Source organism: Garra rufa, chromosome 2 (assembly GCF_049309525.1).
Source record: "Garra rufa chromosome 2, GarRuf1.0, whole genome shotgun sequence".
In the NCBI taxonomy this organism is placed as follows: Eukaryota; Metazoa; Chordata; class Actinopteri; order Cypriniformes; family Cyprinidae; genus Garra; species Garra rufa.
In genome coordinates this window covers 8,752,920-8,770,106 of record NC_133362.1, presented here as the reverse complement: position 1 = coordinate 8,770,106, position 17,187 = coordinate 8,752,920, and the positions used below count along the sequence as shown (strand labels likewise).

Sequence of the window (17,187 nt, the reverse complement as noted above, 5' to 3'; positions counted from 1 at the left end):
ATTAGGTGGTGTATAGTTTGTCATTGTTAGGCCGAAACAAACTCTTCTGTTTTCTTGCTTCCACTAAAGTAATTTAATCCAGTCTTAATTTCCAGTGTCTTGGAAATTTCTTCAGTGGTGTTGCTTTGTATGATTTATCTCTTAGAAAGCACAATGCTTTCTATTCAAGGATATTTTATCTTCTAAATTGTTTACTTAAGCAATGTCTAACTTACTCTCTCTCTCACACACACAGACATTTTGTGCTAACTGCATTCATGTATATATATCTGGAGTCCTTTTATCAATGTGTTCACACGTTCTTCATTTCTTTACTGCCAAATTTGGAAACTGTAAGAGAAACAAATACATTTATTAGCAGTTACAAACATGTATGTATACACTACCGGTCAAACATTTTTAGAGATTTTGAATGTTTTTTAAAGAAGTCTCTTCTGCTCACCAAGTCTGTATTTATTTGATCCTTTCTACTATTTAAAATAGCTGTTTTTTATTTGAAAACATTTTAAATTTTAATTTACTTCTGTAATTTCAAAGCTTAATGTTTTAGTATCATTACTCCAGTCACACGATCCTTAAATCATTTTAATATTCTGATTTGCTGCAAAAAAAGAAAAAATAGATTTTTTTCAAGTTTCCCTGATGAACAGAAATTTTAAAAGAACAGCATTTAACTGAAATAAAAATATCAGTGACATTATAAATCTCTTTATCATCACCTTTGATCAATGTAAAGCATCCTTGCTAAATAAAATTATACATTTCTAGAATTTCTTTCCCCCAACAAATTATACTGACTAGCTGTCAAGTGGTATAGTGCATAGTGTTACTAAAGCTTTTTATTTCAGATAAATGCTGATCTTTGGATCTTTCTATCCATCAAAGAATCCTGAAAAAAATGTACTCCAACTGTTTTAAATATTGATAATAACAATAAAAAAAAAATGTTTCCTGAACCGCAAATGAGAATATGAGAATGATTTCTGAAGGATCATGTGACACTAAAGACTGGCGTAATGATGCTGAAATTTTAGCTTTGATCACAGGAATAAATTATATTTTCAAATATATTTAAATAGAAAGCATTTTAAATAGTAAAAAATATTTTACAATATTACTGCTTTTGCTGTGTTTTGGATCAAATAAATGCAGGCTTGGTGAGCAGAAGAAACTTAAAACACATTACAAATCTTAGCCCACTGTCCAAAGACTTTTTACTGGTAGTGTATGTAGGTTATCATGTTTTTTATTAGGTTTAATGTCGTTCAATAAAAAATGCATGGACTTTGAGATTAAGGATTGGCGTTAAGCAAGGTAGACAGACAACATATTTAACAAATCCATTCACCTCCCAGAATGCCTGGTCATCAAAGCACTTCTTGTCCTGCTGGGGTCTCCAGATACTCCACTTAAGAAAAAGTCCTGCAAATGTTATACATTTTAGTTGTACAGTATGTTTATTGAACCTCATTGAACCAAAACTAATTGAACACACAAGCTTTCGTTCATTTTTTAATTCTAGAAATGTATATGTTATTAATCAAAGGGTTAGTGATGATTTACTCACCCTCAAGCCATCCTAGGTGTATATGACTTTCTTCTTTTAGACGAATACAATCAGAGTTAGATTAAGAAATGTCCTGGCCCTTCAAAGCTTTATAATGGCAGTGAATGGGTTTTGAGATTTTGAAGCTAAATAAAGTGCATCCATCTATCATAAAAAGTTCTCCACATGGATCCAGGAGGTTAAAAAGGCCTTCTGAAGTGAATCCAGGCGTGTGTGAAAGAAAAATATCCATATTTAAAACTTTATAAACTGTAATCTCTAATTCCCTGTTGTATGCGCATTTACGAGAGAGTGACATTCCGTCATTATGATGGATGGATACACTTTATTGGACTTCAATATCTCAACAGCCATTCACTGCCATTATAAAGATAAGAGTGACATTTTTTAATATAACTCCTATTGTATTTGTCTGAAAAAAGTCATATACACCTAGGATGGCTTGAGGGTAAGTAAATTATGGGGTAATTTTTTTATTTTGGGTGAACTATCCCTTTAAGAATCATATTCAAGAGTCAATACAAAACTTGTCACAGAGCAAATACATATCAATATATGCACTATAAAACAGTTTAAACCAGCCTATGCTGGAAAAAAAAATTATGAAGTTCGTAGTAAATTTTATAATTAATTACAAAGAAACACCTAGACCATTCTAGGTGCATATGACTTTCTTTCAGACGAATACAATCAGAGTTATATTAAAAAATGTCCTGGCTCTTCCAAGCTTTATAATGGCAGTGAATGGGTGTTGAAATTTTGAAGCAAAATAAAGTGCATCCATCCATCATAAAAAGTTCTCCACATGGATCCAGGAGGTTAATAACGGCCTTCTGAAGTGAATCGAGGCGTTTGTCAACGAAGAATATCAATATTTAAAACTTTACAAACTGTAATCTCTAATTCCCACTAACTGTCATACGCACATTTACGAGAGAGTGACATTCCGCAAGCTCTGGTGAGAATATGCTAGTCTTGTGAGAACAAAGTTTTGTTTACAGCAAAGAAAAAACAGTCTCCTCTTAGTTTATATCCAAATCCAAATCATTTTTCTTAATAAATCCTCGTTTTGTACTTCCAATTTATGACTGGCCTTTATTAACCCACTGGAGCCATGTGGAGAACTTTTTATGATGGATGGATGCACTTTATTGGACTTCAAAATCTCAACAGCCATTCACTGCCATTATAAAGCTTAAAAGAGCCAGGACATTTATTTTTAATGTAATTCCAATTGTATTCGTCTGAAAGAAGAAAGTCATATACACCTAGGATGGCTTGAGGGTACGTAAATTATGGGGTAATTTTCATTTTGGGTGAACTATCCCTTAAAGAATCAGATTCAAGAGTCGATACAAAACTTGTTACAGAGCAAAAACAGTTTAAACCAGCATATGCTGAATTAAAAAAATATCATTTTGAAATTGCTAGAAAATTTCATAATTAATTACAAACACCTTCAAGCTATCCTAGGTGTATATGACTTTCTTCTTTCAGACAAATACAATCAGAGTTATATTAAAAACGTCCTGGCTCTTCCAAGCTTTATAATGGCAGTGAATGGGTGTTGAAATGTTTAAGTCCATTAAAGTGCATCCATCCATCATAAAAAGTACTTCACATGGCTCCAGAGAGTTAATAAAGGCCTGAAGTTAATCAATGTGTTTGTGTAAGAAAAATATCCATATTTAAAACTTTAAAAACTGTAATCTCTAATTCCCACTAACTGTCATATGCTTCTACAAGAGAGTGGTGTTCCAGCAGAATAAGTAGAATGTAGGCGTAGTGTAAGCTCTGGTGAGAATATGCTAGTCTTGTGAGAACAAAGTTTTGTTTACAGCAAATAAAAAACAGTCTCCTCTTAGTTTATATCCAAATCCAAATCATTTTTCTTAATAAATCCTCGTTTTGTACTTCCAATTTATGACTGGCCTTTATTAACCCACTGGAGCCATGTGGAGAACTTTTTATGATGGATGGATGCACTTTATTGGACTTCAAAATCTCAACAGCCATTCACTGCCATTATAAAGCTTAAAAGAGCCAGGACATTTATTTTTAATGTAACTCCAATTGTATTCGTCTGAAAGAAGAAAGTCATATACACCTAGGATGGCTTGAGGGTAAGTAAATTATGGGGTAATTTTCATTTTGGGTGAACTATCCCTTAAAGAATCAGATTCAAGAGTCGATACAAAACTTATCACAGAGCAAAAACAGTTTAAACCAGCATATGTTGAATTAAAAAAAATATCATTTTGAAATTGCTAGTAAATTTCATAATTAATTACAAACACCTTCAAGCTATCCTAGGTGTATATGACTTTCTTCTTTCAGACAAATACAATCAGAGTTATATTAAAAACGTCCTGGCTCTTCCAAGCTTTATAATGGCAGTGAATGGGTGTTGAAATTTTTAAGTCCATTAAAGTGCATCCATCCATCATAAAAAGTACTTCACATGGCTCCAGAGAGTTAATAAAGGCCTGAAGTTAATCAATGTGTTTGTGTAAAAAAAAAAATATCCATATTTAAAACTTTAAAAACTGTAATCTCTAATTCCCACTAACTGTCATATGCTTCTACAAGAGAGTGGTGTTCCAGCAGAATAAGTAGAATGTAGGCGTAGTGTAAGCTCTGGTGAGAATATGCTAGTCTTGTGAGAACCAAGTTTTGTTTACAGCAAAGAAAAAACAGTCTCCTCTTAGTTTATATCCAAATCTTCAGATTTTTCTTAATAAATCCTCGTTTTGTACTTCTAATTTATGACTGGTGTTTTGGTTTGCTCTCTCCATTCGTCACTTCCATGTTCATCACTGCGTTTGTCTATGTACTACATTATCCACTGGAATGGCGCTCTCTTAAATGCACGTAAGTTTCAAATACAGATATTTTTCTCACACAAATGCCACGATTCACTTTAGAAGGCCTTTATTAACCCACCGAAGCCATGTGGAGAACTTTTTATGATGGATGGATGCACTTTATTGGACTTCAAAATCTCAACAGCCATTCCCTGTCATTATAAAGTTAAGAAGAGCCAGGACATTTTTAATATAACTTAAATTGTATTTGTCTGAAAGAAGAAAGTCATCTACAACTAGAATGGTTTGATAATTAGTAAATCATGAGGTAATTTTCATTTTTGGGTGAACTATCCCTTTAAGAATCAGATACAAGAGTCAATACAAAACTTGTCACAGAGCAAATACATATCAATATATGCACTAGAAAACAGCCTATGCTGAATTTAAAAAAAATATCATTTTGAAATTGCTAGTAAATTTCATAATTAATTACAAAGAAACACCTTCAAGCCATCCTAGATGTATATGACTTTCTTTCAGACAAATACAATCAGAGTTATATTAAAAAACGTCCTGGCTCTTCCAAGCTTTATAATGGCAGTGAATGGGTGTTGAGATTTGTAAGTCCATTAAAGTGCATCCATCCATCATAAAAAGTACTCAACACGGCTCCAGGAGGTTAATAAAGGCCTTCTGAAGTGAATCAATGCATCTGTGTAAGAAAAATATCCATATTTAAAACTTTATAAACTGTAATCTCTAATTCCCAGTAACTGTCGTATGCATGTTTACGTGTAAAAAACACTTTTTATGATGGATGCATGTACTTTATTGAACTTTAAAATCTCAACAGCCATTCACTGCCATTATAAAGCTTGAAAGAGCCAGAATATTTTTTAATATAACCCCAATTGTATTCGTCTGAAAGAAGAAAGTCATATACAACTAGAATAGATTGAGAGTGAGTAAATTTTTGGGTAAACTATCCCTTTAAGAATCAGAAGCAGGTCAATACAAAATACTTGTTACAGTAGTAAATTCCACAAATAATAACAAAGAAACAGCAAGTAATATTGAATTAAATATGAAATACTTAGGTACAAAGACTGAACCTTTTTTTACAATGTAAGATGCTGGTCTTTTAATGGTTTAATTAAAACAAATGAAGCAGAGATCTTTAGTGTTAATGCATTGGTGTTGTTGTACCTGTAACCAAGCCCATCACCAGACTCATGCACGCTGTTATGAGGAGAACACAGATGTGATACACAGCAAACTGCACCGCTCTGACAACACAGATACAACACAGTCAACATAAAAGGACCACATGTTTTAACACCATCCATTTTATGGAAACATGTTACATGATTTAATGAAAGTCAAAAATGTTTTACATTGTGCTCTCAATACTGGCTAGCCGTAGAAATAAATGAGCAAACCATCCCAGAATTCCCGGTATGGCATGCACACTGAGGACGCCGCAGGTGTCATGACACTCAAAAGCAAACAGCATGTGATTCTGAATGAAAGAGAAGAACACAAAATTATTCCTGAAAGTTTATGTAGGAACAGTTTCAGAATTTTAAAGCAAAAGACATTATGTTTGTTATTATTATCTGCAAAATGTTAATTATTTTATCAAATAAGAGGGATCATACAAAATGCATGTTATTTTTGTAATATAGTGCTGACCTGAATAAGATATTTCAAATAAAAGACATTTTCATATTTTCCACAAGAGAAAATAATAGTTGAAAGTTAAAAGTTAACATAAACTTGATTCTTAATGCTGTGTTGTTACCTGAATGATCCACAGCTGTGTTTTTCTATGATTTTGAGATCCATATTTTCACACTGAGGACCACTGAGGGACTCATATGCATCTATTACAGAAATTTCAAATGTTCATTGATGCTTCCGGAAAAAAAAAATGCATTAATAGACAGGGGTGAAAACTTTTTGAATTTTAAAATCAGGGTAAATGTAACTTATTTTCTCTTCTAGAAAACATGTAAGTATCTTCTGTTGTTTCAGAAGGGCAGTACTAAATGAAATTAGTTATATTTATATAACTTATATTTAGGCAAAATAAGAAAATGTACACATCTTCATTCTGTTCAAAAGTTTTCACCCCCAGCTCTTAATGCATGGTGTTTACTTCTGAAGTATCAGTGAGTGTTTGAACCTTCTGTAATAGTTGCATGTGAGTCCCGCAGTTGTCCTCCAGTGTGAAAATATGTATCTTAAAATCATACAGTCATTGTTGAACAGGGTTCAAATACACAAAAATGCTGAAAAACCAAATAATTTGTGGGACCTGAAGGATTTTATTGATGAACAGAGTTCATCAATAGCGTACTGTTCTGGACAAACAAGGTACTCATGAACAACTATCACTAAACAAAAAAACACAGTTGTGGATTATTCAGGTAACAACACAGTATTAAGAATCAAGTTTATGTAAACTTTTGAGCATATAGTGACATATAGTGCAACTGCACGTATGGCAACCTGAGTTCGAGTCCCGAGTCGTGGTTCTTTGCCAAGACTGTTTCTATCTCTCCACCCAAGGCTTTCCTGTCATTCTCTACTGTCCTGTCCATTATAAAGCATGAAAAAGGCCAAAAAAAACCTGACCCAAACAAGCTTTATACCTCCTCCCCAGTCACATACCTAGATGTTCTGAGTTCTCAATTCACCTGCAAAGTAGATAAGAATTTTTTTTTAAGTCAAAATTTGTACCTTCATGTATCGTAATCCCAATGCTGATAAGAGACTGGCACAGAAGCCAATTGTCATGGCAATCCACGGTGTGTGGACTGCTGTCATGGCAACTCCAATGGCAACACCACCAGACAGGGCTGAGCTCTGGATGTGAACCTGTGCAGAGAAAGTGCACCCCATAATGTCCATTATCTGAAATTTCTAATCAGCATTCCTGGATCCTAACTAGGACATCATGAAATGCTTTTTAACAAACCATTTTATTTTGTGACAGAATTTGATTATACCATATTATTCAAATTGTTTTCTACTATGTGAGGGAGTTGCTACAGTGATGGTAAAATGTTTTGATCCTCTGCTGACTTTGTAAGTTCTCACTGACAAAGAAATAATCAGTCTATAATTTGAATGGTTTATTTGAACAGTGAAAGACAAAAAAATCCAAAAAGAATCCAAAAAAATGCATTTAAAAAAAGTTGCATTTTAATGAGTGAAATAAGTATTTGACTCCTTTGCAAAACATGACTTAGTACTTGGTAGCAAAACCCTTGCTGGCAATCACTGAGGTCAGATGTTTCTTGTAGTTGGCTTCAGATGGGCCTGTACATGTGCTTTCTTGAGCAGGGGGACCTTGCAGGCGCTGCAGGATTTCAGTCCTTCATGGTGTAGTGAAGACAACAACAATTGTTTTCTCGGTGACTATGGTCCCAGCTGCCTTGAGATCACTGACAAGATCCTCCAGTGTAGTTCTGGGCTGATTCCTCATCGTTCTCAATAACATTGAAACTCCACGAGGTGAGATCTTATATGGAGGCCCAGACCGAGGGAGACTGACAGTTATTTTGTGTTTCTTTTATTTGTGAAAAATCGCACCAACAGTTGTCACCTTTTCACCGAGCTGTTTGGCGATGGCCTTGTAGCCCATTCCAGCCTTGTGTAGATCTACAATCTTGTCCCTTGACATCCTTGGACAGCTCTTTGGTCTTGGCCATTGTGAAGAGGTTGGAATCTGATTGATTTATTACTTCTGTGGACAGGTGTCTTTTATACAGGTAACAAACTGAGATTAGGAGCACTCCCTATAAAATAGTGCTCCTAATCTTAATTTGTGACTTGTATAAAAGATATCTGGGAGCCAGAAATCTTGCTGATTGATAGAGGATCAAATACTTATTTCACTCATTAAAATGCAAATCAACTTAGAACTTTTTGGAATGCATTTTCCTGGATTTTTTGTTGTTATTCTGTCAAAATAAATCTGTTAAAATGAACCTAGCATTAAAATTATAGACTGATCTTTTTTTTTTTTGGCAAACAGACAAAACCAGCAGGGGATTTTTCCCCTCATCGTATGTGGGTATTGTCCCTATGGCCACTCACCATGTTCACCTTTCCTTTGGAACTAGTGAGCAAAGAGATAGATATCGCCATGACAACACTGACAGCCAGCGACAGATACGTCCCATATATGACAGTAAGCGTCATTCCTCTCTCCCACCTGGGATACAGCAGTGCCGAGTTAAAACTGGGCCAGAACATCCACAGGAACAGTGTTCCTGTGAGGAAGAGAGAAAGGGAGGATGTTCCTATGCATAATTTAATTAAAATATAGACATAAAATAATTACACTTAAGTCTTCAAGTCTTTAATCTTTGTATCATTGCCTTGATCATAGCAATCTCCACGTAAAACTGATCATGCAGACCAAACCGTAAGTCGTAGAGACTTGAAATTTGGAGGAATGGTAGTACTCACACTGCCAACAACATCACCAAGGCTTACCCCAATCGGCCTGACAGGGATGCTACAGCGATCAAAAGTACAAAATCGCTCAAAACTCCTAAACTGTCAGTCACAGGCTCAAGTGTCTTAAATTGTAGGAATCCTTGGCTCATGCCAGACAAAAACCTACTTTTGCAAACGAATCCTAGGTTTGTCACCTTAACGGAATCAAACCGTGCAGAAAGATTCTCTGGGAATCAAATAGCAATAATTATCAAAAAAAGTGTGACTTTTGACTTTTTGTCACAACGGAACGCCAAAACGTTTGAAAGGGGCAGGGCCACTATTAGTAAAATGCCTATAACTCCTGAACAGAATTAGATATCTTTGCCAAACTCAGAACACTTTTGTAAGAGCTCAATCAGAGGTCACAGGACAAAAATCGCCAAGCATGGCCACTTGGTGGCGCTATAAGAGGGGAAAAAAACAAAGAAATGGCTATACCCACACAACCATTTGTCCTATCAACATAAAAATAGCTGTGCACGGTCTTGGTCCAAAGTGCCACAAGTGTCTATAAGGACATTTGCGTATCTCAAAAAACATGGCCGCCATTGGATGATGAAGTTTGAGCACCAATTAGACATGGTTAATGGAGGCCGATTGGAACGAAACTCGGTGGGCCTGTTTGACTCATGGCCCCAAAGTCTGTGAGAAATGTTTAAAAAATTGGGCATAAATGATTGTGCATTGCGCAGTTTTTCACACATACACACAATATTCATATCATATGATAAAACTTCTCATTCTGGTCAACTTTACCTCTAGAACCAATTAAATAGTTTGTTAAATGATTGAGAAGATGTAAAAAACCTACTTTTGCGAATTAGTCCTAGGTTTTTCGCTCAATCTGGGAAAAAAAAGCACTGCAGTACAATTCTCTGGACTCTCTAGGTCAATAATTATCAAAAATGTTGTCATTTGCCCTGTGGGAAGCTATAACGGGGTCGTTTAGAAAAGGGGCCTGTCTGAATTTACCCAAAATCCTTCACTAAACCTGGTGAGCACATGAGACAGGTGATCCTAAACAAGCGTGCATAGTTTTAGGAAAATAGGTCCGCAGTTGGCGATATAATAGTCATAAACGCTGCAAAACATAATATTATGGTAAATTACCTCTATTTGCAAAAACGGGCTTGCTACATAATTTTTTTTTCATAAATTACTGAAATGCCTCAAAGCACTTGAACTGTGGTAATTGCTGCTTGCAGCAATATTTTTTAGTAAATCTTTCTGCAGGTTAAATCAATTCACCAGTGGGTGGTGACAAATGACTTTCTTTACATCTTTATCAATGAATCACTAAATCACTGAACCGAAAATAACTGTCTTCATTACTAAATCACTGAATGATTAATTTAATTTGCTCTAAAATGCTGATTGATTCAAAAATGAAACAAGTGTTCTTAATGAATGAATGAATAGTTATTAATGAATTTATTTATTCAGAAACAAAAACAAATAGCTGTCTTTATAATTGGGTCATTGAATGATTCATCAACCGATTCGTTTAAAAACCCTGATTAATTCAAGTAATAAACAAGTGACTGCCTTTTTGAGCAAATCACTTAATATTTCATTCAAACAATTAGTTAAAATGCTGATTTATTCAGGGACTGTCTTTATGAATGAATGATTTAATTATTTACTCTAAAAACGTTCATTAAGTAATTGTGCTTGCTTTAAGCCCCACAGGGTAATACTTTACAATAACAGTACATGAATAATCATATACTAATACTTGAATTAAACCCTATTACTTCAATATGAACTAATTATGTGGTAATGCATTCACTAATTATGAACTAGCTTTAACTAGGACATTAATCATATGAATTCACGTGTGAATAAGGACCACTTTGACTACGTTTATTAGTTAATGTATTAATTAACACGTGAATTCATATGACTTATGTCTTAGTTGAGGTTACTGGTTCATATTAAAGTAATGTTTAATTTAGATATTAGTACATGATTATTCATGAACTGTTGTTTTAAAGTCCTGTTGGGGCTATGAAACATTAACTCGATCATTATACATCATATTAATTGTAAATAATATGCAGGCATAACGTACTCTCACTCATGTGGTATTGCTCTATAAAACTCACAATGCTTTTTGCTTTGTTCAAAACAAAAATGGCATGATTTACATTATTTAAAGCGGTAAATATGCTGTATATTTTAAATGCATTAAATAAACAGGTGCTATTAAATATTCAACTGATTATCTTTAAAGCTCACTTGAATTATTCTAAATCATATCTGATTGACTGTTATGAATATGATCTGAAATGAAGGACCTTGTTTAGGTTACTGAGGTATTTTCTGAGTTTGAGAAATAACTAGTTAATGTACTCACCAAACATTGCAAATAAGCCAGTCTTATGGTCAATTTTCTCTTTCTCGTGTACTGGTTTGATCCCCTCTCTGTACAGCACCCATGACACCATCACACCAAACAGAGCTCCGAAGACGTGCAGCAGCATGATGCTATACACTGGATCTGCCTGATAGATTAGCTCCGCTTTAGATATTGTCTTAGTACAGTATGAAATGTCATGCAAGGATTCAGAGAGTAATAGCACAAAAAATGGTTTTACTGTTCAGAATTAGGCCTTCATATTGTATTATACATAGTTAATTTGGAGATTAAATATTTTAGAGCACAACAAAAAAAAAAAAAAATGTTTGTTACCAATAGAAAGAAGTAATATTATTGATTAAATTATTGGTGATTATTTTCATTATTTTTTTTAGACCTGGAAAACTCTATTTTAAAATTTCCTATATACAGTCAAGCCCAAAATTATTCATACCCCTGGCAAATTCTGACTTAAAGTAACTTTTATTCAACTAGCAAGTTTTATTTTTTATTTATTTATTTTTTATTTTTACCGGAAATGACACAGGCTTCTCCCAAAAGATAATAAGATGATGTACAAGAGGCATCATTGTGGAAAAAAATATTACTCATCTTTTATTTACATTTGAACAAAAAGTGGCATGTCCAAAATTATTCATACCCTTCTTAATAATCAATAGAAAAGCCGTTATTGGCTATTACAGCAATCAAACGCTTCCTATAATTGCTGACCAGCCTTTTGCATGTCTCCACTGGTATTTTTGCCCATTCATCTTTAGCGATGAGCTCCAACTCTTTCAGGTTGGAGGGTCTCCTTGCCATCACCCTGATCTTTAGCTCCCTCCACAGATTCTCAATTGAATTTAAGTCAGGACTCTGGCTGGGCCACTGCAGAAGGTTAATGTTTTTGTCTGCTAACCATTTCTTCACCACATTTGCTGTGTGTTTTGGGTCCTTGTCGTGCTGAAATGTCCACTGGTGCCCAAGGCCAAGTTTCTCTGCAGACTGCCTGATGTTGTTGTTGTTGAGAATTTTGATGTATTGCTCCTTTTTCATGGTGCATCCCCCAAAACATTAGGTTCCCAGCACCATGTTTGACAGATGTTCTTAGGGTTGAAGGCTTCTCCTTATTTACGCCAAATGAAGGCTACATCATTGTGGCCAAACAATTCAATTTTTGTTTCATCTGACCATAAAACAGAAGACCAGAAGTCTTCTTCTTTGTCCAGATGAGCATTTGCAAAGGCCAAGTGGGCTTTTGTGTGCCTTATCTGGAGAATTAGCTGTCTTCCTTGGTCTGCGTCTGTGGAACCCAGCGGTGTGCAGTGTCTGTTGGACTGTCTGCCTTGAGATGTTGCCACCAGCAGATTCATCAGGATGGCCTTGGTGGTGATCCTTGGATTCTTTCTTACCTCTCTCACTATCTTCCTGGCCAGCACAGGTGTCACTTTTGGCTTCCGACCACGTCCTCTGAGATTTTTCACAGTACGGAACGTCTTTTTTTAATAATACTGTAGCCACTGAAACCTTAAAACATTTAGATATGGTCTTTTAGCCCTTTCCTGACTTGTAAGCGGCCACAATGCGCAGCTGCAGGTCCTCAGTGAGCTCCTTTGTCTTAGCCATGACTGTCCACAAACCAACAGCAGAGAGCTTCTGTTTTTCACCTGTTGAGTTGATTAAAACAGCTGTTCCTAATGAATCAGGGTAATTAGGATGCTTTAGAACAGCTTGGACTATTTGGAATGGTATAGAACTTTGGATTTTCCCATAGACTGTGACAGTTTGCAAAGGGTATGAATAATTTTGGACATGCCACTTTTATAAATAAAACTTTATGTAAATAAAAGCTGAGAAATGTTTTTTTTTAAACAGTTAAATTTTATGTTAATTGTTTTCTGTATTTTTAATCAAATACACAGTTAATATTTCAATGTATATTAAAACAGAAAAACTTTATTTTACATCATCATAATATTTCACAACATTCATTTTTTTTCTGTATTTTTAATCAAATAAACGCAGTCTTAATGAGCATAAAAAAGTTCTTTAAAAAAAATAAAAAATCTTACTGATCCCAAACTTTTGAATGGCAGTGTGCATAGGAAAAGTAATACTTCTCTTACACGGAGCAGAGTTCGCAGGACCCACTGATTGGTCACAAATCCTGTGACCTCCACCAGAGCCATCAGTAAAAGCTGGACAGGATTTGTCTTCCCATGGACTGCTCCCATGGCAATCAGAGCGGATGCTGCACAGAGCTCTGCCTCAATAATACTACACAAGGAGCACAAATAACGTTTTTATCATGTTGTGATGCTATAAATCATCTTAAAGGAATAGTTCACCCAAAAATTCTAATTAGCTGAAAATGTACTCACCCTCAGGCCATCAAAGATGTAGATGAGTTTGTTTCTTTATCAGGACCAGATTTAGAAAAATGCATTGCATAGCATTGCATTACTTGGTCACCAATTGATCATCTGCAGTGAATGGGTGCCGTCAGAATGAAAGTCCAAACAGCTGATAAAAACATTACAATAATCCACAAGTAATCCACTCCAGTCCATCAATTAACATCTAGTGAAGTGAAAAGATGCATGTTTGGCTAAATACAAGTCCTCTATCCGTAAAATTGCTTTCTCCAATGAAAAAGTCATTTTGTCTGAATCAGAAGAAAAATATGCACAGATGTCAAAAACAAAACAGTTCTAAACAAATAGGTCTATTGATATTGATTGGATTATGGACTCTTAGAAGCAACTGTTAAAATGTTACTTGATGGATTTGTTTCTTACAAACACGCAGCTTTTCACTTTACAAGATGTTAATTGATGGACTGGAGTGGTGTGAATTACTTGTGGATTATTGTGATGTTTTTATCAGCTGTTTGGACTCTCATTCTGATGGCACCCATTCACTACAGAGGATCCTTTGGTGAGCAGTTGATGCAATGCTACATTTCTCCAAATCTGTAGATGACGAAAGAAACTCATTTACATTTTGGATGGCCTGAGAGTGAGAAAATTCTTTAGCAAATTTTATTTTTGGGTGAACTGGCTTTTTATCTGTCATTGACTTGTTAAACAGAAAGCATTTGTCTGTACCACTTCATACTGATGTAAATCTCTCTTCTGTGGTGATGCTGTGGCAGCAGAAAGCCATTCATCAAGACAGCCCACTGGATGGCCATGGCTGCCAACAGCATGTTAAACCCTGATCCACTGAAACCATATCGTACAAGGAACGTGGCCAGGAATCCGAACCCCATAAATAACATCACATGAATATCTTGGAATTCTGTAAAAAGGATTGCATTTCCAATATTGGCAATGTGTAAATTTATAAAAACAGATATAAAAACTTTTGGCGAAACACTTGGTGGCCAGTCTTTACTACTGCTTTCTTATCATCCACAACCAGAGCTGTTGTGGCTCCACACCCAAACGGCAACATGGCACACATTTACAAGCAAACCAAGGTATAATTATATTCATTTAGTTATGTTTCATTTTAGGTGTGTTTATATGAATTTTCCTGACAGTCCTGATATACAGTTGAAGTCAAAAGTTTACACACACCTTGCAGAATCTGCTAAATGTTAATTATTTTACTAAAATAAGAGGGATCATACAAAATGCATGTTATTCTTTTATTTAGTACTGACCTGAATAAAATATTTCAGAAGGAAACATTAGGATTATTATCATTTATGCATTAGGAGCCGGGGGTGAAAACTTTTAGAATTTGAAGATCAGGGTAAATTTAACTTCTTCTGGAAAACATGTAAGTATCTTCTGTAGCTTCTGAAGAGCTGTACTAAATAAAAAAATATGATATTTAGGCATAATAAGAAAAATGTACTTCTGTTCAAAAGTGTTCACCCCCGGCTCTTCCCCGGCATTGTGTTTCCTTCTGAAGCATCAGTGAGCATTTGAACCTTCTGTAATAGTTGTATATGAGTCCCTCAGTGTGAAAAGATGGATCTCAAAACCATACAGCCATTGTTGAAAAGGGTTTAAATACACAAAAATGCTGAAAAACCAAAGAATTTGTGGGACCTTAAGGATTTTTCTGAAGAACAGCGGGCAGTTCAGTTAACTGTCCAGGACAAACAAGGGAATCATGAACAGCTATTTCTAAATAAATAAATAAAAAACAGCTGTGGATCATTCAGGTAACAACACAGTATTAAGAATCAAGTGTATGTAAACTTTTGAACAGGGTCATTTTTATAAATTCAACTATTATTTTCTCTTCTTTTATGTGAAATATCTTATTCAGGTCACTTCTAAATAAAAAATAACATGCATTTTGTATGATCCCACTTATTTTGGTAAAATTATTAACATTTTGCAGATTCTGTAAACTTTTGCCCATTTTCCCCTCAAATATATACACAAATGTCTCAAAATATATTGGTAGAAAATGTATTTATGTACATATATTTTAAAACATACTTCAGCAAATATATTTTAACCATTTTTAAAAATATATATTTTAAAACATGCATTTTTTTTAAGTATGGGGTTGGTTGTATATGTTTAAGTTGCTAAAAATAAGAAAAGGTTATGTGATTTAATGCTGTTCATAAATAACCACAGGTTTAACAGTGAATGCAAGCGTTAACCCTTAAAAGTTTTATAACACAGCCTTAATGTAAATCAGATTTACTAACCTGCATATGAGTTGATGAAAAGCTCACTGTCAGACTTTCTGTCATTCTGTTCATGCTGCTCTATTTTCACAAAAAAGACAAACAGTAGGATAAAAATGGTTTCCAGCAAGAAGGCCACAAGAGGAAGTCTTGAGCGGAGACTGGGGGCATACTGAGGAGCCATTATTACGTGACAAACTCTGAATGTCTGTAATCTACACCCGCCAGAGATGAGGAATATATAAGATCACGTGGATGGAGGTGTTTCCCAAAAATGACACCAATGTGTGCAATTAATCAATATGGTGCCTTTGTAGACTATATTATCTTGGACAGAGTTTGTATCCTATCCTACAGCACCTTTTGAGAATTTTACTCTTTTTTTTGGTGAACTTGTTTTAAATTTATTTATTTGTTCACTTAATTAAAATCAAATGAGGGTAATTACGTTGTTAAACTATCACAACTTCCATATTGTGGCAACTTTAACATTGTATCCAGTATATTAAGAAATACACTACCAGTCAAAAGTTTTTGAACAGTATAATTTTTAATGTTTTTTTTTTAAGATTTAAAATAACTGTTTTCTATTTTAATATATTTTATAAAGGAATTTATTCCTGTAATCAAAGCTAAATTTTCAGCATCATTACTCCAGTCTTCAGTGTCACATGATGCTTTAGAAATCATTCTAATATGCTGATTTGCTGTTTAAGAAACATTTTTATTATTATTATCAATTTTTTTTTTCAAGATTCTTTGATGAATAGAAAGATCCATAGATCAGCATTTATCTGAAATATTTATTTTTTGGAGAAGGAATTATAAAAATGAATACTTTTAATTAGCAAGGATGCTTTAAATTGATCAAAAGTGATGATAAAGACATTTATAATGTTACAAAAGATTTCTATATTAGATAAATGCTGTTCTTCTGAACTTTCTATTCATCAAAGAAACCTGAAAAAAAAATAATAAATGTTTTTTTAGCATAAAATCAGCATATTAGAATAATTTCTGAAGGAACATGTAATGCTGAAGACTGGAGTAATGATGCTAAAATTCAGCTTTGAAATCACAGGAATAAATTACATTTCAAAATATATTCAAATAGAAAACAGTTATTTCAAATAGTAAAAATATTTCAGAATTTTACTGTTTTTGCTGTGCTTTGGATCAAATAAATGCAGGCTTGGTGAGCAGAAGAGACTTCTTTAAAAACATTAAAAATCTTACTGTTCAAAAACTTGTGACTGGTAGTGTATGTTGAGGGAAATTAAAATGT

General features: G+C 34.3%; 1 protein-coding gene across 1 annotated transcript; it reads right to left on the bottom strand.

Moving 5' to 3' along the window:
* Window positions 1-3: 3 nt before the first annotated feature.
* On the bottom strand, window positions 4-16,091 carry rhd (Rh blood group, D antigen). The gene is made up of 10 exons (XM_073833670.1): window positions 15,924-16,091; window positions 14,353-14,545; window positions 13,372-13,522; window positions 11,243-11,390; window positions 8,479-8,654; window positions 7,117-7,254; window positions 5,769-5,893; window positions 5,581-5,660; window positions 1,349-1,422; window positions 4-330 (listed from the first exon to the last, which is right to left on the bottom strand). The coding sequence occupies exons 1-10, from the start codon at window positions 16,084-16,086 to the stop codon at window positions 304-306; spliced, it is 1,275 nt and encodes a 424-aa protein (XP_073689771.1). The 5' UTR covers window positions 16,087-16,091; the 3' UTR covers window positions 4-303.
* Window positions 16,092-17,187: the final 1,096 nt, after the last annotated feature.

Excerpts from the sequence above, each read along its gene's own strand:
- rhd (XM_073833670.1), bottom strand. The coding sequence starts at position 16,086 with ATGGCTCCTCAGTATGCCCCCAGTCTCCGCTCAAGACTTCCTCTTGTG. Across the intron at positions 13,523-14,352 it reads ATTTACATCAGTATGAAGTG|TATTATTGAGGCAGAGCTCT; the intron begins GTACAGACAAAT and ends CTCCTTGTGTAG. Across the intron at positions 5,661-5,768 it reads GCCAGTATTGAGAGCACAAT|AGCGGTGCAGTTTGCTGTGT; the intron begins GTAAAACATTTT and ends CTGTGTTGTCAG.